General features: G+C 46.4%; 1 protein-coding gene across 5 annotated transcripts; it reads right to left on the reverse strand.

Moving 5' to 3' along the window:
• Positions 1–29: 29 nt before the first annotated feature.
• On the reverse strand, positions 30–27264 carry LOC144133560 (xaa-Arg dipeptidase-like). 5 transcript variants are annotated; one of them, XM_077666736.1, is made up of 7 exons: positions 27130–27264; positions 25866–26107; positions 25035–25180; positions 12332–12481; positions 10576–10717; positions 7214–7456; positions 33–488 (listed from the first exon to the last, which is right to left on the reverse strand). In XM_077666736.1, exons 2-7 carry the CDS (start codon positions 26095–26097, stop codon positions 166–168), a joined length of 1236 nt encoding a protein of 411 aa, XP_077522862.1. In that variant the 5' UTR covers positions 26098–26107; positions 27130–27264; the 3' UTR covers positions 33–165. The 5 variants fall into 5 exon arrangements, with proteins under 5 accessions (XP_077522866.1, XP_077522862.1, XP_077522863.1 ...); XM_077666737.1 differs by having other exon boundaries at positions 25866–26196; positions 27130–27237; XM_077666739.1 differs by lacking the exon at positions 27130–27264 and adding an exon at positions 26543–26656 and having other exon boundaries at positions 25866–26196.
• Between the last annotated feature and the right edge of the window lie 52 nt (positions 27265–27316).

Below are 27316 nucleotides of genomic sequence, written 5' to 3' on the forward strand. Positions count from 1 at the left end.
GCACTTTATTTCATTTTTCTTTGCAGTTTAACGCGCCTCTATGGCAACCACTTGGCGGTATTTACGCTTCTACTAGTAAAGATCTCCTCCCCACGGTGACGAATTAAAAAAAAATTACCTTCAGAACGAACGAAGCACGGATAGAGTCAAGAACAGCGTTTTAATTCACGGCAATTGGTTCTTCCCGGCGCGCTGTTCCAGGCGTGCTTTTTTCCACTCGGCAAACTCCGCCTTCGCTTGGGACACCAGCGCCGGGTCGGTGAAGAGGTCGAGTGCCGTGAGCGCCAGCGTCTTGGCAGCGCGCAGCGTCGGCGCCTGGGCCTCGGCCGAGTTGGAGGCCTCGGCGAATGCCGGCGTGTGGTTCATGCCATCGGTCCGGATCCCGAACATCGGGTGGATGGTGGGCACCTCGTACGAAACATTGCCGACGTCCGTGGATGCCCCGCATGGCTCCATGCTTGACAGGTCGGCGTCGGTGAACTGGACGCCTGCATCGCCAGCAGCGCGGAAACGTCGAGCCACAAGCTTGTCAGAATCACCTTTGTTAGTCAAGTGCAATAAGAGGTTTTCCTAATTCTCGAGTCGTTTCCTCTGCAATATCCATTGGTCAACAGATGGCGGAAAAGGCAGCTTTGCCAGCAGGAAATATCAGCGCAGTTGGTGCGTTTTTGACACGGCATACTACACTGACGCGATTCTTTTAAAACTCACAATGGACACCTCTCGGGCGCTATATGAGGTGTGATCAGCATTTCACCTTTATCTTACCTTTGGCGATTGGGCATTTAGTTGGGCGAAGTGCATTGTAGGAAAACAACTTACAAATTAGGAAAATCTCCTGTTACTAAGGGCAGCACGCTGTATAGAGGACGTCTTCAGGTCAGTGAATATTCGGGCAGGTGTAACCAGACTACTGTGGCAGCACATGAGTACACGAAATAATATGAAAAGTCTACTTAGTTTGGAAATCGTGAGAGACCATATATGTCCAGGATCTGTGGCCATTCATTTTTAGCTTTAATGTAGATGCAGCGATTGTTCTCAACGCTTGAATAAAATGGACTGGTTTCTCGAAGTTGTGCCACAATCGGCCACGCAACTCCGAAGCCAGCAGATATTTTCTTTTTATTAATTTGGTAAAAAACTTAATGTACTGTGTATTTGTGCATATATACGATATATAATATTCCAGGCACACAGCTAGAGCAAGGACAAAATTACAAAATAAGAATACAAACACGTGTACTTTTGTACACAGCAAGCCAAAATAATAATAAGCATTGGAAAAGGCGCTCCGTAGATATAAGACACATTTGTAGACACAAAGACAGCAACAAACGCAGATTGATTCTTCTCTGTCCAATGTTCATTGCTGCCTTCGTCAGTGATGTCTTAAATCATGGAATTGTGAACGGCATCGCGTTTCCTGGTAGGCTCATCATAGCCACCGCGACGTAACGTGTGACACAACGTTAAGAGGTAGCCGAGGGTTTGACGGCATACCGTCTGGTCAGGAATCGTGGTGATGAGGGGCACTTGTCACTGGCCAACGTCAATAAAGACGGAAATTTTGACATTTCGGGAGCACTACGGCTCCCTCGTTCACTTGTTCAAATAGTTAGCAAGGGAGCCGTAGCGCTCCCGAAACGTCAAAATTTTTATCTTTATTGACCTTGGCCTGTGACCAGTGCCCCTCATCACAACGCTAAGAGACAAGGAAGAGCGCAAAGTGGGTCAGAGAACAAACGCGGTTTAGTAACATCCTGATCGAGGTCAAGAATACGAAATGGGCACGGTCAGGGCATGTAATGCGAAGGTAAGGTAACTAAGGGTATCGGGCTGGATTCCAAGAGAGGGCTAGCCTAGAAGGGGTGGCCTTAAGTAAGTCGGGCGGATGAGATGAAGTTTGCTTGGATAAGGTTATTGTGGTTTTGCGGGGTTCAACGTCACAAAGCGACTGAGGCATGAGGGACGCCGTAGTGAAGGGCTCCGGAAATTTCGACCACCTGGGGTTCTTTAACGTGCATTGACATCGCACAGTGCTCGGACCGCGGCCGTGATCAAACCCGCGTCTTTCGGGTCAGCAGTCGAGCGCCATAACCACTGTGCCATCGCGGCGGCTTGGATAAGGGGGCCTTGGCTACACTCAAGGCATGGTTAAGTGGAGAGATGTGGAAGAGGCCATTGTCCTGCAGTGGGCGCAGTAAGGCTGATAATTTTGATGATGAGCTACCGTGAACAAGAGATTTCTTGATACAGTAGTTGCTGTAAGGATTTTTCTGACGTTGCGCGCTCTCCCAGGGCAAAGCAGTGATGGCTGCACGCCGGCCTGCACGGAGTATTCAAAGTACCCGTATTCCGGGTTGAAATCTATTTCGCTTTAATTTATTGTATCCTTTTAAAGAAAAACTTATGGCATGGTGCCAGAAGGGTAGTGGCTGTCGGCTGCTTGACAAACCTCGCCACGTTTATATGTCGCTGTGGTACAATGAAAAATAAATTCATGCAGTCTCCATAGTAAGTGCGAAAAAAATAACCAACGTAGCAAAAACTGCTCAGATTTAAGTACACAAAGTATAAGCGTAACTTGCGTCAGGAGAAAACAGGTTACACAAATTTGAAGTCTTTTTCAAAAACATTTTTCCAGGAGCAAAAATGCCGTAGTGTTTAATCGTTCATATAACGATGTATTTGGGCATTTCACTGCCGTCTATTGAACACTGCAAAACCTTAATTTGTGTGGGCCTGAGGCAATATAAACACTTCTGCAATTCTCAGTGCAAATGGATTTCATGAAGCATGAGTGTCACACTGCAGAAGAAATCCGCCCTTTCCAATTATTGTTCTCTTATAAAAGCTTGCAAACTTACAATCAAGCGAACGGTTCAGAGGAGAACCTTGGGCTGGAAGTATACGCAACCAGGCAATTTTTGTGCAACACCAGAACTACCGCAAAACCCATATCCCCTTCGACACATGACAATAAGAGCACCAAAATCATGAACAAATTACGGATTCCAAACGATTAGATATCAGATGACTACCTTTTTGAATGAAAACAGAAATTTTCATGACCTCCTCCATCAATGCAGAACTCAAAAAATATACAAGAGAAAAGTGATTGCACTGTTGACTTGACTAACCGGTACATCCTGTGACATATTATAAATTGATAACAGTCAACATGATTGTATATATATTTTTTTCCTTTTTATAATTCCCTGTAACCCAACAGCACGCATCTTAACAACTTCGAAGATACCTTAACATTGTTGTACAGTTTTTCCTTTGTTTTTCTTTTAACATGCCAGCAAGTGTAATGGTGACCGCTACATTTATTGTATTTGTTTATTTTGTGTGTGTATGTGCCGAGTGCAGTTTGCTTACCCCCAGGGAGGAAGGCCCTCGTCAGGCACCACGCCTTTTGGCCTCCTTCCTGAAGTGTATGAAACACACTTCAAATAAATACTTTTCAAACTTTCAAACTTCAAACGACACAGTTGCAACTAGCCAAAACATCTTTTTTTTTTTTTGCTTTTAAGGCCAGCAATTCGTAAATCTTGAACGAGGTGTTATGACCACAGGCAAGGAAAATGCAATAGAGGTGCGAGCAAAAAAATCCACAATAACGATTATCTTCGTTTTTACTGGCAGCATGCGCTTAACTCGTAAAATAATATTAACAAATTTGGGAACAGTCACACATAATTTGATGGCATGAGCTTTCCACATCACTCTGGATGCGAGGACGCCTAAAGATATAAATGTTTTTGCATACTGAATGGTAATGTTATTTATAAAAAGAGTGAGTGGAAGTAATACTAGCATATGTTTCAAGTGGAATACAAAGGATTGGTTTTCTTTTCTTCATTTATCTTAAAAAGAATTTTAAGGAGGCGATTCTGCTTTGTTTGACTGTACGCGGTTTGCGGTGTAAGTTAACTCTTTTACAAAGCGAGAGCGAAAGAAAATTGTCTGCATATATAATAAAATTTCCCTGGGTCTTAATATTATAAACGTCACTGACAAATAGTGACAAATACATTGAAACGAAGTCGCGCGAGAACACTTCGATGGGGCACACGATTTGAAGCAATAAAGATATCTGAAGAACAGTGATTGATGAAAGCATAGGAATGGTCGTCTAGAATCTGAATATGATTTCAAAAGTCCCAGCGCATGTCCTCGTACGCAGTAGTGTTCCAGCTTGGCGTTCACGGCTTGATCACTGGCCGTGTCGAAAGTTGTGCGAAATTCGACGAAAACATCAAAATATAGAAGGTGAGGTTCGAAACTGCTCAATGTGTGTTCTTTTTGAGCATACAAAACATGTTCTGTTGATTTCTTTTTGTAACTCCGAACTGAAATGCCTATTGCGGGTTGTTTTACAAAAAAGCTCATGGAGACAGTATGTACGAGGAAACTTTCCTGTTGTTAGTGCAGTCTTATAGATATGCGTGACGAAAGGTAGTATACTGGCAACTTTTACTTATACTTTTGAACCGAGCGTAGCAGGGGGCGGAAGAAGGTTAGGTGGGCGGATGAAATTAACAACTTTGCAACCATAGGGTGGGCGCTACTGGCAAAGAACAGGGTTAATTGCAGATACATGGGAGAGGCCTTTGCCGTGCAGTGGGTGCAGTAAGGCTGATGATGATGATGATGATGATGATGATGATGATGATGATGATGATGATACTTTACTTGTCAGCTCTGGACGTTACATGAGTGGAGGATCGTCATATTTTGAAAACTTTTACAAACAGAGAATATTTTCTTTTAATCAGTTGCCTCTCAGAACAGCGACTCTCATTACCTCTCACCCAGAAAATGAAAACCACCTTTAGACCCGCCGCGGTGGCTCAGTGCTCGGCTACTGATCCGGAGTTCCCGGGTTCGAACCCGACCGCGCCGGCTGCGTTTTTATGGAGGAAAAACGCTAAGGCGCCCGTGTGCTGTGCGATGTCAGTGCACGTTAAAGATCCCCAGGTGGTCGAAATTATTCCGGAGCCCTCCACTACGGCACCTCTTTCTTCCTTTCTTCTTTCACTCCCTCCTTTATCCCTTCCCTTACGGCACGGTTCAGGTGTCCAACGATATATGAGACAGATACTGCGCCATTTCCTTTCCCCAAAAACCAATTATTATTATTATTCAGTGAAATGGCTAGCACCTACATAACAAAGTTATTTAAACAATTTGCAAAATTGAACCTGTTTGCTCAGTGCCATCAATAGTTATTCCCATTATAGCCAGACCTCGGAGTTTTAATTTAAGAACAAATTTAGTTGTCTCCATTTTCCGTTTGGATAGCGGCGAAATTCTTTTATGAATATAGAATATAATCTGCATTTTTCAGCTAGCCTCAGAAAGCGAACCGTTATCCATGGTTAAAGTGTTTTCTTGCGCTCCCACAGCTGACGCACTCTTCATAACCAACCAGCGAACACAGCAATACTGCCCTCTGATTGGTCAGGAGATGATCCCGTAACACCGGAGTAGTGGCGTCAGTATATGCCCAACTTCTCTTGACCTCAGCAACTAGCGTCATCTGTTGATCGTCAGTTGCGAACACCGCGTAACTGAAATCCGATATTTCAATCTCTTCGGAAAACTAGAGTCCCGAGAGATTTGTTCGTCTGAAATTACTTGTTCCAAAAAAAAAAAAAATCTCGCAGGCCGTTTCTAGTATTTTTCGTCAATTTGTCATGACTACAATTTGCTGTTAACCTTTGGCGACTTTTTTTTTATTCTGTATGCACCGCCTCGGCAAATTACAATTAGTTTTGGCATGACGTTAAAGAAATTGCGATCGAGTGCAATTTGAATTTGTACGCAAATAAAAAATCTCAAGCGCGGGAGCGCGCTTGCGAATGTCCGGACCCCGTAGAGTATCTGTTACGGGTCAAATTGGACTTATTTTTGGAAATGTGGCGGAGAGTTTGAAGGATGCTTCACTTCCTCCACCGGTTGGCCCGGTATTGCACTGCCTCCGGGATCGGCCTTGGTCTTTATACCGCGCGTCTTTACTATCCTGTCTTTCTATCCCATCTTTAAACTCTCCTACTATCTGCACGTGGTAGCGATTGTGGCTCGGCTTGAGCCAGTGAGCAGGCCTGTGCACTTTCCTTTTCTTTCTTCCTGGCAACAACAGACAGACAGACAGACAGACAGACAGACAGACAGACAGACAGACAGACAGACAGACAGACAGACAGACAGACAGACAGACAGACAGACAGACAGACAGACAGACAGACAGACAGACAGACAGACCGACCGACCGACCGACCGACCGACCGACCGACCGACCGACCGACCGACCGACCGACCGACCGACAGACAGACAGACAGACAGACAGACAGACAGACAGACAGACAGACAGACAGACAGACAGACAGACAGACAGACAGACAGACAGACAGACAGACAGACAGACAGACAGACAGACAGACAGACAGACAGACAGACAGACAGACAGACAGACAGACAGACAGACAGACAGACAGACAGACAGACAGACAGACAGACAGACAGACAGACAGACAGACAGACAGACAGACAGACAGACAGACAGACAGACAGACAGACAGACAGACAGACAGACAGACAGACAGACAGACAGACAGACAGACAGACAGACAGACAGACAGACAGACAGACAGACAGACAGACAGACAGACAGACAGACAGACAGACAGACAGACAGACAGACAGACAGACAGACAGACAGACAGACAGACAGACAGACAGACAGACAGACAGACAAGCGCGCTACACAGCGATACTATGAACGCAGCCCCTGCTCGCACGAGCGGTGGCTTTCCCGCACAGATTGGAACATGATGGCGGACCTTCGCGCAACTCTGCTCCCTCCGGGAACATATACAGGAACACTATTTTAGTGTTGCGCCACGCGGCACATGGTGGCAGTCGTGGCAACTAGAAGCATCTGTCCAGATTCTCTGGGCTTGAGAAGGACGGACATGCTGCTCACTGGGCAGTAGCAATACTACGACCACTAGCTGTTGCAAATATGGCACAGCCACCGATTCCGAAAAGGCTAGATTCTGGTGGCATAAACCTCAACAAGGAATAAGCTGTCTTTTTTTTTTGTTGGGGGTGGGGGTTGCGTCGGTTTGTTTCAAGAATTGTATCTTTCCTCATTTCTTCTATGCCGTCGGTACCGACAGAAAACATTTGGAGACGTACCCAGGGCTTGTCCGTGCTTCCTGTAGGCCTTTACCAAGGCCACGTTGTGGACCACGTCCTTGTATACAGTGTCCTTCTCCATCGTCATTATGCAACCTGTAGCCTGGGCAGCAGCCGCAAAGCAACCCTCGACCCTGGAGACCAACGCGTTCAGGTCGTCGAGTGTCTCCGCTCGAACACTGTACGCAAGCTTGGTCGAGCATGGGATGATGTTGAGATAGCTTTCCGATTCCGTGATGATGCCTGCAACGGGTGGCATAATCCTCCGCACAGTTGGGATTACCAGAAACAAGCACATCTCATGTAACTCATGTAACTGTCAGTCAAACTTTTCGTGGGGTTTTGGTCATACCGGCTAGCATTTAATGTACTGTATTAAAAACAGGCCGATTCCAATCCGAAAAATCCCGCAATTGCATGTTTTATTAGCGTCCAATTAGTGCGCTAGAACTTATTTATTATTATTTATTTATTGCTACCCTCAAGGTAGGAACATTACACAGGGGAGTGAGTTGAGTACAAAAACACAAATATGCGCAGCAAAAACAAACGTACAAATAACATGTAAGTACAGGGGAAGTTCGCATTATAAAGAGAAATACTTAATGTGTATGTAGGAATTGTTATAAAATGCAGCATAGCACAGGCAGTAAATTCGAGGCATTTCAGAGCACAAAATGGAATATCATCATAAACAAGCATAAGGGAGGCAGATTTTGTAAAATAGTAAGGAATGTTTGCGTGCACAATACAACATACGGTAGAATGAAATAGTAAAGATTTATTTATTTATTTATTTATTTATTTATTTATTTATTCATTTGTTGATTGATTGATTGATTGATTGATTGATTGATATTGATCTATCGATTGATTGTCCTCCTTCTCTATGCGCAACAGCATGCTGTGCAAACTCAACTTCGCTCCAAAAGCGACCGACTGCCTCGCGACGTCATCGCAGAGCCTGCCCGAGAGAATCTTGTATCACGATGAGCCACCACCGCCCAGGCTAATCCCGCACTCGGACCCAACAGAGCTATTACTGGCCTAAGCTTGCCGTGACATTAGGTGCGCACGTGCCATGATTGTATAATAGAAAACTGTTTTTGCGAATGGCATTTGTCATAGCTATGCATCGTTATTTGTGGTGTTCAATTTGCACCTACGTTCTTGTTGTGTAATTAGTTCGCTTCTCTAACGCCCTGGCCAGGGCTCGAGGATGTTTCAAACAAGTAAGCGATGTTTCAGGACTCCTTAGTAACGCATCCCTGCAGTTTGCCGTCGAACACTCTGCACGTTTCCGACGCGCAAAACCAAGGCAATTACAGTGAAATGTCAGCGGCGGAATCTTGTCGCACAGGAAGCAAACTAGACAGGGCCAGATGTTAGTCGAGACTCCGCACCTGTGTTTCAGTAGTGCATCCGCTTTTTTTCCCAGCCTTTCGCGACCGTCTGCTCAGTGGCAGATTGCACTCATCCGGTATATTCATGGCATGTCTCATTGCCTAAAAAAAGATCAAACAGGAGAATGTAAAAAGGTTTTTTTCTTCCCCCTATAAGTTGTAAAAATTGTGCAGATAGAGCAAGCCCAGACGCTTAAAGTAGATTCATTGCAAAAAGAAGCACAAAATTAAGTTCGTTTAATGTTTAATTTAATATTTGTATTGTGGCTTTCAGTTTAAACTCAGTTTAGCGATCAACTCTGATATAATAAACAAACTTTTATTGTAAATGGCATTTGTCATAGCTGTTGCAGCCAATTTGCACCTGCTTTCTTCCTGTGTAATTCCTCCGCCTTTGTAACATCCTGGCCAGGACACGACGGTGTTTCAAACAGGTAAACGATGCTCCACACTCCATATTGGAGACCCCGTAGAATATCTGTTACGGGTCCCACTTGGACTTATTTTTGGAAATGTGGCGGAGAGTTTGAAGGTTGCTTCACTTCCTCCACCGGTCGGCCCGGTATTGCACTGCCTCCGGGATCGGCATTGGTCTTTATACCGCGCGCCTTTACTATCCTGTCTTTCTATCCCATCTTTAAACTCTCCTACTATCTGCACGTGGTAGCGATTGTGGCTCGGCTTGAGCCAGTGAGCAGGCCTGTGCACTTTCCTTTTCTTTCTTCCTGGAAATAACAGACAGACAGACAGTAACGCATCTCTGCACTTTACCGCCACATACACAGAGTAATTTTCCGACGCGCTTTGAAAGCAAGGTGGTAACAGCGGAACATTAGCGGCGGAACCCTGTCGTACGGGCAGAAAACTAGGCTGAGCCAGATGTTAGCCGAGACTGAGGACTGTTTTTCAGTAGCGTACCTGCTCTCTATTCTTTTACCTTTTCTATCACAACCGACTCAAATTTTAATTTTTAACGCAGGTTTTGATGAGGTCGCCCAATTGATATTGTGGTGCCATTGGAGAGGCAACAAATGCCGGTATACGCCAATGAATTGAGCTCGGCCTTCTATGTGAGAGGTGAGCGGTTCGATACCCAGAGCTCCTCAGTACCCATCTGTTTGGCATTCGCTGCAACCTTGCTCATGGACAGGAGGTCGGCTTCTCTAGGGTAAAATGCGTCACCTCTTAATATATGTATCACTTCAAGAGCGATGTCACGGTATTCAGGCGTCGTTCCGTTTCCATGCCCACCAATACACACAACTCGGGAATATGGACGGGTGAAGTGAACAGGACAAGACCGTTTTTGTTGCAAGTGATTCTAACTTACGTCAAATAAAAATCGAAAACGAAAGCCTATTCACGCACAGCGAAAGAAAAAATAACGATATAGGACGCAGGAATAAAAACAATATCGAGTAAACGGTAATAATACATCACGTTACGGCCTAAAGGGTAGAAAAATACTCTTTTTCTACATAAGTCGATGAAAACGTAATCATCTGGCGCGGCATCCAAGCAGGCCAGCTTTTATTTTTTTCATCTCTTCTGGCTTTTAATTTCTCTTTGCCTGTTATTCCTGCCTTTTTTTCGTGTGCGCGGTTAATCTTTCATTGCCTAAGTGCAGCTCACTTTGTGTTCAACGGATAGCAGTTGGAAGAAGTGCTACCTACTCTTCACCTCATCTGTTTTTTGCCCCTCAAATTTTATTAGAACAACCGGCCCACTCCGCACCATAAAATCACGGCATATCTATCTCTCGCCCCCGATACCTTACGCCCAAAACGTAACCTTACCTTAAAGTAATCTATGATGGAATTCATAAAGCTAGTCGCATGCAGGAACACCTTGCGGTTGGCCGCCCCCTTGTGCGCGAGAAAGCCAAGACGCCGAACGCCAGCTCCATCTTTTACCATCTCTGCTTAGAGGCCCCTTCAGAAACCTGCCGTATACACGGACCGTGTATTCGGCTCTCGGGCTTCAGCTGCTGTCGAAGCAGCGACACGTTGACGTAGGAGGCCACGGCAGCGTCCATGGCGTTCACTCCCTCCCACGGGGACGCGGCGGCGTGTGTCGCCCTGCCCTCGAAGTGCACGGTCATCTGCGGGACGGACGAACGCAGACAAGCGCGCGTTATTCACTGTTCAATGCAGAGTGCGTTCAAGGGCTTCTTTCTTAGGTTTTGTGCCAGAAGTTGTGGGGGAAAAAAGGCGAAAAGGGGTCTGCGCTTGGAGGCATCATAATAAATTAAACCAATACACCAAATGTATCTTAATTGCTCTTCTCATAATGGTTAACGTAATCGCCATATAAAGATGCAATATTATATTTGCTAATTGCAGCTGCGCTGCTCGGGGAGGTTGATATCGTAATAGTGAAAATAAACGTCTGACCCGTGATTAGACGACTCATCCGTCATCACCATCAGGGGCATTCTGCTGCGGATAGATTCAACAGGAGAGCAGCAGTGGCGAATCAGACAGGAAGATTTTATGCATTGCACCGGAACCTTGAACGCCGCTCACGTCGGAGGAAAAGACAAGTTCATCCCCGCAAGAGGCGGTTCCCCTCTTAAAGTACAGAGACCGGGGCACAAGTCTGTGAGAGGATTATTTATCTCGCTCTTGAGCGTCCCTCTTCCCCGCTCTCGTGCTACTTCCGCACCCCCCAACGGAGAAGGCCTAAGATGAAGGTACTCAGAGAAATAGAAAGTTTCATCAGACCAGCGTGGTCGGTTGAAATAAACGTATTTTCTGAAAATGGACAGCCATTTTAAAAGAGAGCACGTCTCGCACTTCAGAACAAACACACCTGAGCAAATTTCACTGACAAGGCGATATATACACTGACTCCCTGGACCTCCTTTCGCAGCAATGTCTTGCGCTGAAGATTTTGACCGAGCGAGTTTTGACCCCTCAAATCCTGCTTTGGTCAATCCCGTGGAACCTGGACACACAACGCTTCCCGTTTCCACAGCTGGCACCACGTGCGCGTTGTGCTAACCGCGGTAATTTAGAATGGCCGTCGGAAATATAGCTGATGTGAACGCAGCCAGCATTTTATAGGCAAGATTTCGCAGATAGGATGAAAACTCGGCCATGATAACAATAAGGTCTACGCAGAATCTCTCGGGACTCTCTAGTTTTCTCAAAACTACAGCTTCAAAATATCCCCATAGATTTACGCGGTCTTCGCTACTGCTGGCCAAAAGATGGCGCTAGTTCGCGATGAGGCCCTAAGGTTTAGAGATAACAATAGTAGTGTAAATTAATCTGCGCTGTAAGTTAGCAAAAAGCGATCGGAATATTGGTGGCTCAAAAGCAGAGAGGTGACATAAATTTAGAAGTGTAGGAAAACGTATTTAAAGAAAATGATGAATTTGACTAATATTAAACGAAGTTAAACAAGAAAAACCAAGCATGGCGGCCACTGCCTCCACCTCATTTCAAAGGGGGCGTTCGTATATTTCATCGATCCAGCAAAGTTATCGGAACTGTCCAGGAAAGCTGAGCATGCCATATCTACGGGTTTCCACCTTGCGTCTAAACAAAACGGCAGAACCCACATTGAACACGCAATTAAAGCCCAGACTCTACAAACTATCTCCAGTGACAATGGGCAATGGCGAATTTTATGCTCCCTTACACGAAGGAAGACGGAAAAGTTGAAGAAGTGCCACCCCCTGGCAGTGATGGTGTCATGCTCTGAGACAAACCTGTTGCATGGCGTTGACAGCCAGTCGCAGCGTGTCCTGGCGCATCGGGTGCGCAATCAAGGCGGCGTCGATGTCGCTGAAGGCCCCCTTTTGCACGAGCAACTCCTTGCCACCGCAGATCTCTTCGGCCGGGGTGCCTAACACGATGAGCTGCAAATGAAAGGTAGCGCAGTGTGGTAAAAATGACTGAACTGCACTGTAGCAAAGCAAGCTTTTTTTACGTCTGAATGTGGCAAAATTTCATGAATACATTCGCCCTTTTTCAGCTGTATCCCTCATCGTAAATACATTCGAAGAGGGCAACCGACTCTTCCGCCACCAATAATGTCACCGTGTTGCAGCCACACTTGCTAAGAAATGAGATGAAGTTCAAAATTTGTGTGAACATCGATAATCTCCATAACCTCGTGCGCATTGGCCTTCATACAAACATATTATCATGGATCCGAGCCTATCTTCGTCATAAGCAGCAGTTCGTAGAAATTCACAGATGTTCTTCGGGTATCCGTCGAGCAACTTCGGGTGAACCGCAAGGCAGCGTAATAGGACCTCTTTTACATCTTGTCTCTAATAATGTTAAAACAAAAGAAATCCCCGATGATGTGCATGTTAATTTATTTGCAGATGGCTGTGCCATTTTTAGATAAATAGCTTCCATACAATGGTCACAAAAGTCCGCGAAAATCAGTTATCGCTATTTCCGATTGGTGTAAATTTTGGTATATGGAAATGAACGTGCACGAAACAGTTTTTCTTCGAACAAAAACAAAACAAAAAAGGAAACCAGTACATTTTATTTAGTGCTTAACGTCACAATGGTAACTGATGTTAAGAAACAAATTTTAAGTATCTCATTTCTTAAGAAATTTTCTTGGTGAGACCTTATTTCTGATACGCGTTCAGCACCTTTCCACAAGTTATGATTCTTCAATAGGAATCTTAAGAACGCCTGCGTATATACCAAGATAATATAACGCTTTTGTGCGATCGAAATTGGAATATGCGGTGCGCGTCTGAAATTCTAATACCAAAAATGATATTATGATATCACAGTAGTAGTCGTAAGTAGTTTATTAAAACTGCAATAAAAAGAAAGGAAAAGGTTTTTGCTAGCCCTGGCATCTGTCATTTGTACTGAATCACCTGAGCTTGGTCAGCGGAAATAAAAGATAGCAGGCAGAATGAAGAAATGAAATGAAAGAGGTGAGGGAACCGGAAGAAAGAATGGGGAGGGGGAGAGGTAATATACACAAAACCTATTTACACAATAACAAATACTCCGGAGCCCTCCACTACGGCACCTAATTCTTCCTTTCCTCTTTCACTCCCTCCTTTATCCCTTCCCTTACGGCGCGGTTCAGGTGTCCAACGATATATGAGACAAATACTGCGCCATTTCCTTTCCACGAAAACCAATTATTATTATTAATAACAAATATGTACAGGCAATAAATCGGAGCGTATTCAAGGAAACATCCGCAGTGGTTCAATGGTTAGGGCGCTCGGCTACTAATCCAGAGAGTATCCGGGTTCGAACCCGACCGCGGCGGCCGCGTTTCGTAAGGCGGCCGTGTGCTGTGCGATGTCAATGCACGTTAAAGATCCCCCGGTGGTCGAAATTATTCCGGAGGCCTCCAGTACGCGTTACCTCTTTCTTCCTTTGTTCTTTCACTCCTTTTATCCCTTCCCTAATGGCGCGGTTCGTGTGTTCGCCGATATGCGAGACAGATACTGCTTCATTTTCTTTCCTCAAAAACCAATTTTCAATTTTGAGTACCCGTGGTCAATGGTTATGGTGGTCGGCTGCTGACCTAAAAGACGCGGGATCGATCCCGGCCGCGGCGGTCGAATTTCGATGGAGGCGAAATTCTAGAGGCCCGTGTACTGTGCGATGTCAGTGCACGTAAAAGAACCCCAGGTGGTCGAAATTTCCGGAGCTCTTCACTACGGCATCTCCCGCTCTCTTTCTTCTTTCACACACAACTTCCTCCCTTTACTGACGGCGTGGTTGAGGTGGCCACCGAGAATTGAGACAGTTACAACGCCATTTACTTTCCATTTCATGCGTACACTCGCCCCTTTGCAGGTGTATACCCCAAAGTGTATTACTAGAAGACAACCGACTACACCATGAATAGAGCCAACTAGTGTGGTTCAGCCACACTAAATAAGCAATGAAATGAACTTTAAAATTTCATGCATCGCGAACACTTTAGGCTCCATTATGTCGAGCGCATTAGCCTTCCTGCTACTACATTCATTATATCACTCATCCTAGCATATATCCGTCATAAGCAGCAGTTCGGATAAGTTCACAGGCGTTCTTCGAATATCCGTCAAGTAACTCCGGGCGAACTGCAAGCAGCGTATTAGGACCAGTTTTATCTGTTGTGTATATTTATGTCTTAATAAAACAAATCACTGATGGGCGCATATTAATTTATTTGCAGATGGCTGTGACATTTTTAGGGTAATAGCTTCCCTGAAACGATCACAAAAGTTTGCAGAAAGCAGTAACCGCTATTTTCGATTGGTGTAACGTTTGAGACGTGGAAATGAATGTACATGAAAAAGTCTTGCTCCGAATAACACGAGAAAAGAAACCAATTACGTTATTTTCCATGCTTAACGACACAGTAACTGATGTTGAAATACAGAAATATTTAGTTGTCCAAATCACTAGCAAATTCTCTTGGTCAGACTATTATTCTCATACATGTTCAGCAGCTTTGCACAAGTTATGATTCTTCAAAATTAACCTCAGAAACGCACGCGTAAACACTAAGGTTTTAGAATATAACGCTTTTGTGTGATCAAAATTGCAATATGCGGTTGCTGCATCAAATTCTCATAAAAAAGAGAATTATGACGCACATCAATTGTTACGTCTTTAAGACACGCATCAAACATTGCATACCGATGAGCTGCTTAAGTTAAAGCTTAAAAATAAACTGCGAAAGGCACCTTATGGATGCATAAAGAGACGCTCTGAAGAAGCAGTCCAGTATCCAAAAAGTGAAACGGCTGAACGCGGCGTCACTTGAAGTAGGAGGATTAACTTAATTTTCATCGACAAAAGGAGCAAAAGGTGTTGGGTTATAGCTCCATCAAGTTGCCATGAGCCCGCGACGTTCGGCAACTTCTAGGGCTCTTGTCACAACCCGGATCTGTGTGTCCGAGTCGGAACTGTGCAATGCTGCCTCCCACTGGTCTGGATTCGAGAGCTGCAAACCTCGCGGAGGGGAGTCCTGAGGGCAAGCCCAGAGTATGTGGGATAGAGTGGAATGTTGGCCACATAGTTGACAGGAGGGAGAGTAGACCTCAGGGTATATGCGGGCATATATCGCCGGGTTGGTAAAGATGTTCCTTTGGAGTTGCCTCCACACAAGCTCTTGGGGTTTGGTTAGAGAAATATGCGCGGGGGGATATAGAAGTCTACCTAAGCGGTAGTGCATGGTTATGTCATGAAATGTAACCATACAGTTTCTCGCCTCCCGCGGGATGGGCGACACCACATCCCGGTCGACGAATCCTCGGGCATGACTGTGGTCGGCCTCGTTCCCTGGATGGGATGAGTGCGCAGGGACCCAGATCAACTGGATCGGGCGGCACTTGAAAAATTTTAGTGACTCGTGTGACCAGCGATGAAGAGGAGGTCGCGCCAGCACGCACTGTTGGTCGCTGTAGACTGCGCGACCGCAGCCACATTCACTGCAGGCTTGCCCAGGTGGTTGTTCATGGAACGGCGGCGTCCGGTACAGGCTGTTGTTGAAAATGTTTATGGGGCCAAATTCCGTATGGACGAGGCGAAGGTCCCCGTTTTCTGATTGGCGCGTGCTGGAAATGCCTCCGCTCATGCAGGTCACTGCCCACGATAAGCGGCGTAGGAAGCCGAGAGCGCTCTTCAGCTAAGAGGGGATGATGACGGAGGTTCCTCAATCAGCAGCGGCAGCAAGCTGTGAACATCGTTTGATAAACTGCTCTTTTTTCAGTGCTGTCTGCATCGAGGCACCGCCTAAGAATTATACGAAGTGCTGCGTCGTCTTCCGACTGCAAATTGCCCTTGTATCCGCCCCTGAAACGAGGGGATCCCTGGAGGTGTTTATCTGCACATGCGCAGCCAGCCAGCTCTACCCATGAAAAAACGGAGCACTATCGGTCGCTGGTCACTTGGCAGCAGCGGCAGCAAGCTGTGAACATCGTTTAAAAAGCTGCTCTTTTTGCAGGTTAGTAGCGTTGTGTTTTCGTAATCATTCTAATATTGTTTCTGCCGCTGCTGCTGCTGCCATTTACTGCATTCACTGCTTTTGCTATGCTTTTCTGTATTACTGAAATCCATCGTGCGAGTACCTCTGTACACTTGCAATAATGTCTGTTTCTTGTAAAATATGTAATCTCCTCATTCCTGAGGATGAGCCATGTGTGGAATGTTCCAAGTGCGAGAGCATCTATCACTTTGGAAAATGTGCTGGTTTAACTGAGAAGACCTTCAAATCGAACTATTAGCTAGCTACTAAGAAAACGCGGCAGTGCCCTTCATGCAGGAGTGCAGGAAGCAGCAACACCTGTAGCAAAGAGGGCGATGACTCTGACACATATATTAAACTGGCACTCATATCAATTAATGAAAAACTAGAACGGCTGATGCACCTAACAGGAAAAATTGAGAGCATGGAAGAGGGTGTTAACTTCATAATGTAACGTGAAGATGTGCACACCAAAAGGGAAAAATATATTTACAGGGAAACAGCTTACAGCCACGCAGCCGAACAACCGGGCACGCGAAGCCCAGCCGCAGAAACGCACTTCGTCCTCTTCGCGTTCCAAGCGCGAGCGCACCAAGCACGAGCGTTCCAAGCACAAGCACAACCGTAGCATAACTCCCGGCGGCAAAAGCACCGTCCCGGTGCTAAGTGGATGATGTAGCAGGCGTGTGGTACGGTTTGAGACGGACTACATGAACGACGTCAGTCAAAGGGCTAGTGGACGACGTCGGAGCATGAAGAGGTGTAATCTCGTAGGTCACGTCGGTCACCTGACGGAGAACTCGATAAGGGCCACTGTACTGACGTAGAAGTTTCTCAGAGAGACCTACACGGCGAGAAGGAGACCAAAGGAGGACGAGTGAGCCCGGCGGATAGTGTACTGGGCGATGCCGGCGGTCGTAAACTGACTTCTGGTAGGTCTGAGATGCGGTGAGCCGGTCTCGGGCGATTTCACGGGCCATAGTTGCTCGGGAGATGGCGTCACGTGCATACTCTGAGGTCGAGGCAGTAGAACTCGGTAGTAATGTATCCAATGGCAGCGCAGGATGCCGACCAAACAGAAGGTAGAAAGGAGAATAGCCGGTGGTATCATGCCGCGACGAATTATAAGCAAATGTTACATAAGGCAAGGCAACGTCCCAATCGCGGTGGTCGGGCGAGACATACATGGATAGCATATCGGTCAGAGTCCTGTTGAGGCGCTCGGTAAGCCCGTTCGTCTGGGGATGGTAAGCTGTAGTGAGCTTATGCTGCGTGCCACAGGACCGGAGGATATCGTCAACTACTCGGGACAAAAAGTAGCGGCCGCGGTCCGTCAGCAATTGGTGTGGAGCGCCGTGGTGAAGGATTACGTTCTGCAATAGGAAGTCGGCGACATCGGTTGCGCAACTTGTTGGTAACGCACGCGTGATAGCGTACCGGGTCGCATAGTCGGTCGCGACAGTTCGACGAGGGTGGGACGCTTCTCACCGCCGATACGACGCATTCGGCAGCAGGGCACAGCGTGGCGAGCGACATACCTTGTGGGAGCGGCTGAACGTAAGAGGCAAAGTTGAGAACCGGAAGGGACGCTTGATTTGCCGACATGGTGACAACTGTATGCGCAAGGGCAACACTGCGTGTAAAGGGCACATCAGGAACCGGAGTAATGATGTAGTCACCATCGGGAACTGGCGGGACAGAGGAGAAACGGACATAAGTGGCGGCATCGGGGTCCAGGCGGACAAAGTCGGCGGTGCACAATCGGTGAACAATTGGATCCGGTGGCTCTGAAGGAACAGGTAGAGCGAGTTGAACGATGCTTGTGGCGCAATCTATAAGGGCGGAATGGTCGGTGAGAAAGTCAAGGCCGAGAATGATGTCATGAGGGCAGTGTTCGAGGACAGCAATATCTACGAAGTACGATGAATTTGAGCAAAAGTTCTGCCATCAAGAGGCTGACATTAAAGACCTAAAAAAGAGGATGACTGAGCTTGAAGAAAAAAATGGCCTGAAACAGGTAGCCCAAGCCCAGTTGTAAAAGGACATACATGACCTCGAATTGCGGAGCAGGCAGCTGAACTTAGAAGTGCGTGGAATAAAAGAAGCACAGGATGAGGGACTTACAGCCATATTAAATAACGTGGTTGATAAACTTCGAGTGCCTCACTTGACGGAACAGGAAATTGCACACGTTCATCGACTTCCAGCCAAACGTGATAATGTGCCAGGCATCATTGTGCGTTTCACGAGGCAAGCGATAAGAGAAAACTGGATTAAGAATAAGAGAAACCTGGTGGAAAGCGATTCACCCATTTTCTTGCAAGAAAACTTAACACGCCGCAACAGAGAACTCCTTCAAGCAACAAAAGACTGCGCCAAAGATAAACGCTATAAGTTTACTTGGTATGTCAACGGAAAGGTTTTCATCAGGAAAAGTGAGGGAATGAGTGCCATTCATGTGAGGGGAAAGAGCGACTTGGATCGTTTATAGCATTTTTGATTTTATCTTTTGTGTTTTCTTCTTGAGACATAACCAAAATGCAGCACATGTGTTATCTGCCCAGCGACCTGAACCACACAGCTTTGTGTGTTGCGCCGCCATCGCTTAAAGCTGTTCACTTGAATGCACGCTCTGTAAAAACAAGCCAATATGTTTAGAGGAATTCTTTAGTGAATTTTCATTTCCTTTTTCTGTGATCATGCTCAGTGAAACTGTGATCATGCTCAGTAGTTATTGCCCTGTTCTTGCGAATATATTTAATTTATGTTTTACTATAGGAATATTTCGTGACAAAATGGAAATATCCAAAGTAACGATTATGTATAAGAAAGGCAACCGCAACGAATTAGGAAATTATAGACTAGTATCTATACTCCCTATCTTTTCGAAGGATCTTGAAAAAGTGCTACATACAAGGTTGTCTCTTTTTATTTACAAACATAACCTTTTGTCACCATATCAATTTGGATTTTGTAAAAATAAATCAACCGAATTAGCGCTACTCGAGCAAAAGGAATATATACTAACACAGTTTGAAAAGAAGGCCTTCGTTATTGGTGTCTTCGTAGACTTTTAGAAGGCATTTGATCTAGTGAGCCACTGCATGTGTACTCCTAAAAAACTTAGAGTGTTATGGTATTCGAGGACGGACCCAGATGCTTCTTAAATCATATCTATCGCACAGAAAACAAGCTGTATGCATAGACAATATGAAATCTGAACTAAAACGTGTTACTTCTGGTGTCTCACAAGGCAGTATATTGGGACCATTACTCTTTAATATGTATCTAAATGATATCTCTAACATTAACTCCGCTACAAAATTTAATATTTACGCTGATGACACAAGCATATTTTTTACTGGAAATGATCTTGATCTCCTTGTTCAGGAATGCAATGAAACCATGATTGAATTACAAAAATGGTCTGAAACCAAATGTATGCGTATAAATGATAAGAAAACACAAGCTGTTATTTTTCGTCCTAAACATAAATTGCTTCCTTCCTCCATCGAGATTAAGCTAAGCTCGCAATGTATAGATTTGGTTGAACAATTTAAATGTCTAGGAGTGTTTTTTTTTCTTCCAACATGACTTGGGATCACCATGTGGACTATATAGCAATGAAGCTGGCTCAACTAACCGGGGTCATAAGTCGGCTGAGGTATGTTATTCCAAGAAAAATAAAACTACTCCTCTATAATTATCTTTTCTACTCCTATTCAAACTACTGCCACTTAGTGTGGGGTACAACCACGAATAGAGCACTTTAACGTATCTATATTCTACAGAAAAAGTTCCTTCGTCTTATTTACAATGTCCGCTGGGACTTTCCAAGCGCAGACGTCTTTTTATAAAGTGGGGTCGTAAAAATTCACAACTTGTATAAATATCGTCCAAGTATCCGGTTTAAACTTGAAACACGTAGGAATGTAAACTACATACGTAACCTTGCTGAATTACACGCTCGAGAAGCCAGCTACACGACAAGGTATGCGGAGACTTGGGTGGTGCCGACTCCTCAAATAAATGCAGGTAGAGAACGCCTGCAATTCACTCTTCCTTGCCTGTTAAATACATATGCATATAATAATTTCAAAAAAATCTTTGCGTGCTATGTACGTTGACATGTAGAATATGTTTATTCTTTTTCTTTGCTATCGATCTGTGTTTGTCGAGTGTGAATGTCGATTCAATATTGTATAATGCTGTTTTACTTTATTTTGTAGTTTCATTATTGTATACCTGTTAATACGTTAACCAATTGCCTTTGTTTTATAAGCCTTGCTGTCAAGCCACTGCCAAGCGAAATGCGGCTGCGGCTTTGTCAAGCTGTATCTCACAGCATATTCTGCGCCTCTGCTGTCTGTACCTTTTCGAGGCAGAAATTAATTTGATTTGATTTAGAGTGCAGATACCATAGTCTGTGAGACGTCCTGGAATGTGTTATGCCATTCCGGGAAGGCATTTCATGCTTCCATCAACTCTCGACAAAGAAATCTAGTGTCAGTTTTTTTTTTTCATGCATGAAAGGGAAGTAACACGCATCACTTAGGTAGTGTATGTGCCATCTTTTCAAAGGCTAGCAGCAAAAACAACAGCTCTATACTAGATATTAAATTTTCCGTGAGCCTCACGTCAAATAGAACACGCACTGAATTTCATACAGGATCAGACTACCTACGTGCTATTAGGCGCCGTACAGAAAGACGCTACAGACGGACCAAAGGCTCACGGTATCTCGGAAAGGCGCGACGTTTGCAGAAAAAAATCAAGCGACATATAGACCGGCTGAAGGATCAACGCAGTATGTCGTTCTGCAAGTTGCTGGATCTTCGAAAGACCATGTCTCTCATTTAGCGGATGGTGCGGGGGATTCGAACGTTTACTCAGCAAAGACACCCTTTCTATGTGTCAGCTGTACGCCAAGACCGTCACCAGGTTGAAGGAGCAACTGACTTCTGCGGCACAGTTGCGGACGCAATGACTACCGCTAGTTCTCGTGCTCCTCCTGCATCACGGGAATCAGGTCTGGATGTGTTCTTCTTTCGCGAGCAATTCGATGCGGCCCTTGCGGAAAGTAAGCGCTCGTCCCCACCAGGGACCGGTGAAATCACATACGCTGCTCTGTGCCACCTTGACCACAACGCACAAAAATAGCTACTCAATCTTTATAACCATTCATGGCAAGACAGTGTTGTTCCTCCCCAGTGGAAATCTAGTCGTCTGATACCATTACTTAAACGAGGGGAATCCCCACTCGAGCTCACATGATACAGGTTAATAGGTTTGGCCAGTTGCGTGGGAAAAATTAAGGAAAGAGTAACTCTAACGCGCCTTGAGTGATACACTGAGCGCTATAAAGTGTATACCCCAATGCCATGGCGGGTTTTCGGCGGGGTCGCTCCTCTATGGACGTCCACCGTTCAGCAACAGAAACACCGTACGCGCATGTGCGTGGCACTTTTTCTTCATGTCAAAGGTGCTTACGACAACGTCACACATAAACTTTTGATTCGCCAGAGGCTCTCGGAATCGGTGGTCGGATGTCCAGGTGCATGCAAAAGCTTTCAAACCAACAGGTCACCTTTATAATGCCTGAAAATGGCCCGACAACTACCAGGGCGTGCCTCGGGGTGGTGTTATCAACCCTACTTTGTTTAATCTGACACTTATAGCATTACCATTGTGCCTACCTAATAGTGTGCACATCCCTATGTATGCCGACGACATCTGCATCTGGGCCTCCTATGTGACGCGCCTCCAGGTGCGAGCAAGACTTGAGCGGTCGGCGACCATAACCTCCTCCTCTATCCGACAGCAAGGTTTGAGCGTTTCAGCCGTGAAGTGAGCGTTAGTGGAATCTGTGCGCGCAAATGTATGACTCCATATCCGGTAACTATCGACGACCATACCATTTCCTATTGTACCTCTCATCGTTCTTTAAGGATTGTCATAGACCGGAAGCTATCATGGAGCCCGCACTGCATCTTTTTAAACAAAAAGCTAACATCTATCGCTCACCTACTCGATTTCTGGGTGGAAAATCATGGGACTCGTCGGCTTAGTCAATGCTTCAGCTGTACAGCTAGCACTCTTTTTGCGGTTTTTTGCGATACAGTACACCCGTGCTTTCGAACACATGACAAATTTGCACGCCTTCCAGGCTGCACAAGGTCAGGCTCTTCGCGTATGCCTGGGTCTTCCTCTAAGCACATAAACAATTGCAACCATCGATATCGCCAAGAACTACCCACTTTAGACATATATAGTCCTTGACACACTGCGGAATCACGTACGTCATAAGGACTTCCCAGCATCACATTGTGTCAATACCGGCACGAAGACCGCACGCTCCGTTCTGAAAGATAATAGTAGCCCACCAGTCGTATATCCCATCACAGTTCACCTCGGCGGCATGGCCTTCCTCTGCGCTGTGGTGTCTGCGGGGGCGATGTGTGCACCTTTCAATTCCCAGGATATCGAAGAAATTGGCCCCATTGACACCGGCCCTTGAACAGTTGACACTCTCCCGACTCCACGCCGCACTGGTGTATATGGCTCGGTACCTCCTTCACTAGTTCAGCTTGCGTCGTGGTCACTCCTGCGAGACAATCTAGTGTCGACCAACTAATATCGCATCGGACGACCTACACCGGGTCAGAATTGCCCGCTCTTTGTGCGGCTGTGCAGTACATCGGTGCACAAACACCCCACAATGGGCTGTGTTCTGAGATTGGAAAGCTGCCCTACAATGTCGGATGTGTGATTTACGCCATGGCGACCACGAGCAACTCGCAGCGAAGAAAAGACATCTACAACATCAGGTACTTCGAGGTGGTCATGACATCATCTTCCAGCAGCTACCAGGACACAGTAACATTGTTGGAAACGTCGAAGCCCATGCTGCAACTCGATCGGCCCACGGCAGTGACACCATTGTCCGGATACCACTAACAAGAGCCGACCCAGCTGGACATCTGCGAGTGCTTGGCCGAAACGAGACATAAGCGTCATCGTCTGCCCCTGGAAACTCGGCATGCCGTTTACCACGCCTCGACCCTTTAGTTCAACTCAGTCCATTGTCCGCCCTCTCCCGCTGCGATGCTACGCTCTTGTGTCGCCGGTGGCTGGGAGTGGCGTTTACAAACGTCTACTCCAACTTAGCCGCAATGGCAGGCTCTTTCTGCGAGTGAGAACTGCGGGAGCGATGAGACAATTTAGCACCTGCTTTGTGATTGCACTCAGTCTGAGCGTGAGCATGTCCTCCTGGCTGCAGCGCTCTGCCACTTACATCCTCGTCACCTTACAGAAGCGAAGATTCTGGGCCCCTGGACTTGACCTTTATTACACAGGGCCGCTGTGAAGGCGCTCGGGATTGAGTTCATGGTTGCAAACGTTCAAAGTGCGCCCAGTGTGCCCTGTTAATTAAGGACAACGGAGAAAGGAAAAAAGTTATCTACCTTCCTCTATCGCCTTCCTATCTCTCCGCTCATTCCCTCCCCCTGTAGGATAGCATACGGGGCGTCTCCTAGTTAAGCTTCCTGCCTTTCCGTTCATCATCTCTCTCTCTCTCTCTTCGGTGAAAGGTACCGACCACTCCGTCGAGAATGGCATCTATGATCAATTTGATTCCGCCAACTGCAGCCGATCACTTTCGGTCATAGAAACAGTACCTAACACGATAAGTTTGAAGAATATAACGCATATATCTAGTATTTTGACGGTGATTATATAAGTATGTGCTGAATGTCAAGGCGAAGGTATACTCCATGTTTGGCGGAGTTTCACTCGCGGAGTAATTGTGGATCCAATTAGGTGCTTTGAAACAGCTTAGCTTTTACGGCAAAAGCTGTTGATGTGGCCCCACCCCTAGTCGCCGTGTAACGGAAACCTGTACTATTTTTCGTTATCGTAGAAATTCGCAAGATGATCCAAGCCAAGAGAAAAATAAACGGAAAGGAAAGAAGAATAGGAAGAAAAGAGAAGGAAAAAGAAGGAAATGAAGAAGGAAAGAAAGCAGGAACGGAATAAAGAAGAGAAAAAAGGGGGGGAAGAAGCAAGGAAGAGCAGGGTAAGAAAGATAGAAGAGAAGAAAATAGCGAGGAAATGGCGTGACATCGTGGCTCTCGCCGAATGTTTTACTGAGCCGTAGCCTAGTTTAGCTCTGTTTGGTCTTTTATTTTTTCTTCAACCTAATTTACCCATGATCACTGCAGTTTTCATCAACAGACATTCAATGACAACTGCAAGAAGAACAAGGCAGCTAATTATTTTATACGCTCTCTCTATCATAACATTAATCCCTTCCTTGGCACTCCGAGTATTTCCCCGTGTTTTTATTGCATCCATCCAGACATCGCGCAGCGTTCAACTGCTTGCTGCCAATGGAATAGTCCAAGAGCTCTCTCTCTCAAATTGCGTGCAGCTATGCGGTATTCTTCTTGGCTACGCACCTTGCCCCGTGCAGCTGGGCTCCTTTTCATGGCTTCCATTGCGGCGAGAGCGGCGCCTACGGAAGCTTCGGCGATCAGGTTGTGTCCACACGCGTGGCCGATGCCCGGCAGCGCGTCGTACTCCGCCATCAGAGCGACCGTGGGACCTGTATGCATGCAGCGGAGGTAATTCTCGTCATTTGCGGCCCCTGCTGCAATTAAGAGGCGCGATTTTCGTTTATTTTTGTTTGTTTCTTTGGAACATAATACGAGCCCAATAAAGACCTCTAAGACTAAACAGGATTTTGAGCAGCAAAGGGGAGACTTAAGCTCCGCCTTAGTACCGGAATAACGCGATGGTGTTGATGAGTCCATGCAACGGACTGGGGTACGTGCTCTTTGCGTATCGCATCGCAGCATACACGGCCTTATTGCCCACTTTACGTTAACATGCTGCGGGCAGCCCTCGTACACCTCTTCTCCTGGAGAAGTGCTGCACTGCCCCGTCATGTGGCTGTTTCAAACACCGGTGAGGTTTGAGAGACCCAATAATTTATTCCACCTGCCACGGTGAGCAGTTTCCCCAGAATCCGAATGGAAGGTTGTCACCTGCCAAAATGGGCGAGTTGTGATGGCTATGTCGCAGGTGGGTCCTCTGCTTTTCTTCTCCTGGAACCTTCGTTAACGCAGCCGCCGCCGACGACAACAACGCGCTTTACGGTAAACGGGACCCTTAACGCTGCCGCGTTACAAAGTATGCTCCAGCTACAGCCCCTCTCTTTTCCTCATACCCCCCTCCTCGTCACCGCGTCCTAAGCGAGCCAAGAAGCCAAACTATCCAGAGTGTCTCACCGTCGGCTCCCCCTGGAGCGACGAACTCCGCCCTGAACGCGGTGTCCAAGACGTAGTTTCTCCGCACCTCGAAGCCCCGCTGCTCCAGGAACTCGCAGAGCGCGTCGTGGGCCTTGACCTCCTGGAGGGCCAACTCCGGATGCTCCCAGAGGAAGCGACTCAGCTTCCAGAGCTCCTCGGCGTGGCTCTCCACCACACTGTCCACCAGGGCAGTGAGATCCTCGACAGACATGACCGATCACCTTATGCAGGTAAGAAAATGTGAGGAAAGAGCTGGTCCGGGTGGGCAACAGCCCAGTTCGAAGGCCTCTTGGAAACCGTTCGGAGAGACCTGCGTGCCCAGTTGCGCCGCGTACGAGAACACGTTCTGCGTTGTCGGTGGCTCGCTCCCTTTGCCGGGTTGGTCTGACTGAAGCGCGTGTCCCTCCGTGGTTATTGCTGAGGTTCTGTCTGCTCTACACAACAGCCTGAGCAGTTTTTCTTTTTTCAGTTGTCAGCTGCGTACTGATTTTGTCTGTACGCTCAGAGAGGCATGCTAGCCAGTCTAGCAGTAAAAAATAGAGCGTTACGTTCCCCATCGTTCCTCAGCTGCCAAATGGCCTCGGTTACAGCAGCTGTTATTCCGGCGGAAAGCGGCCAAGCGCATTTACCGAGCTGCACAAGTAAGACTCTCCCACCCTGTATGGGCTTCCTGCAGTCACACGCTCTGAACCCAGTGCAGATTTTGCGTTTCCGCTACGCGAGTCCCGTCGCCAGCCTGGAGAGGTACTGCGTCTCTTCTCTGCGACGAAATAAATTCGTACCATACAGCTGTTTAATCTGCACTCAAGTGCACCGGTGCTCAATGTGACCACAATCCCGACCTCTCAAATTTTCAATATTTGACCAAAAGCAATAAATGGCGTTTTTTTCGCGAGCAAAGCTCTCTCTTCTTTCTCTTAAATGAAGGAATCGCAATTGAAATGTCTTTGATTTGTTTTTCCGCTAGAAGTACCGCCACTCAAAATGCTAAGAGCGAAATTATTGTGCCGAGTATGTGCACCGGTATGGTACCGTCTTCATACTCTGCGTATTTCGGACAGCAACTCTAAGTGAATTCGTTGAAGAGAGCACAGGTAATCCCACTCCGCAAGCATCGTTAGCAGCCTAGCACAGAGCCAGCGAATTAAATAAAAATGGACTCTGTCGAGCACGAAAGGCCTTACAGCAGCACGGCTTTAAGGGGCTGGAAAAACCAAACACACTGATGTGAAATATTTCTTACCAGCAGAAGACAAAAATAAGCGTCGAATTAGGCCACGTTTTCTTCGCTGCCTGTATTGCAATGAAGGGCTTCCTCAGCGCACTGTGCCAATTGTAAGCCCGATAACACGTATTCTGCAGTCAAAGGGGGCGGTGAGTATGGATTACTGATCTGCGCCTTGACAAGGGAGTTCATATCTGGCTCTCAA

The sequence above is a fragment of the Amblyomma americanum genome, chromosome 5, assembly GCF_052857255.1.
Source record: "Amblyomma americanum isolate KBUSLIRL-KWMA chromosome 5, ASM5285725v1, whole genome shotgun sequence".
NCBI classification, from domain to species: domain Eukaryota; kingdom Metazoa; phylum Arthropoda; class Arachnida; order Ixodida; family Ixodidae; genus Amblyomma; species Amblyomma americanum.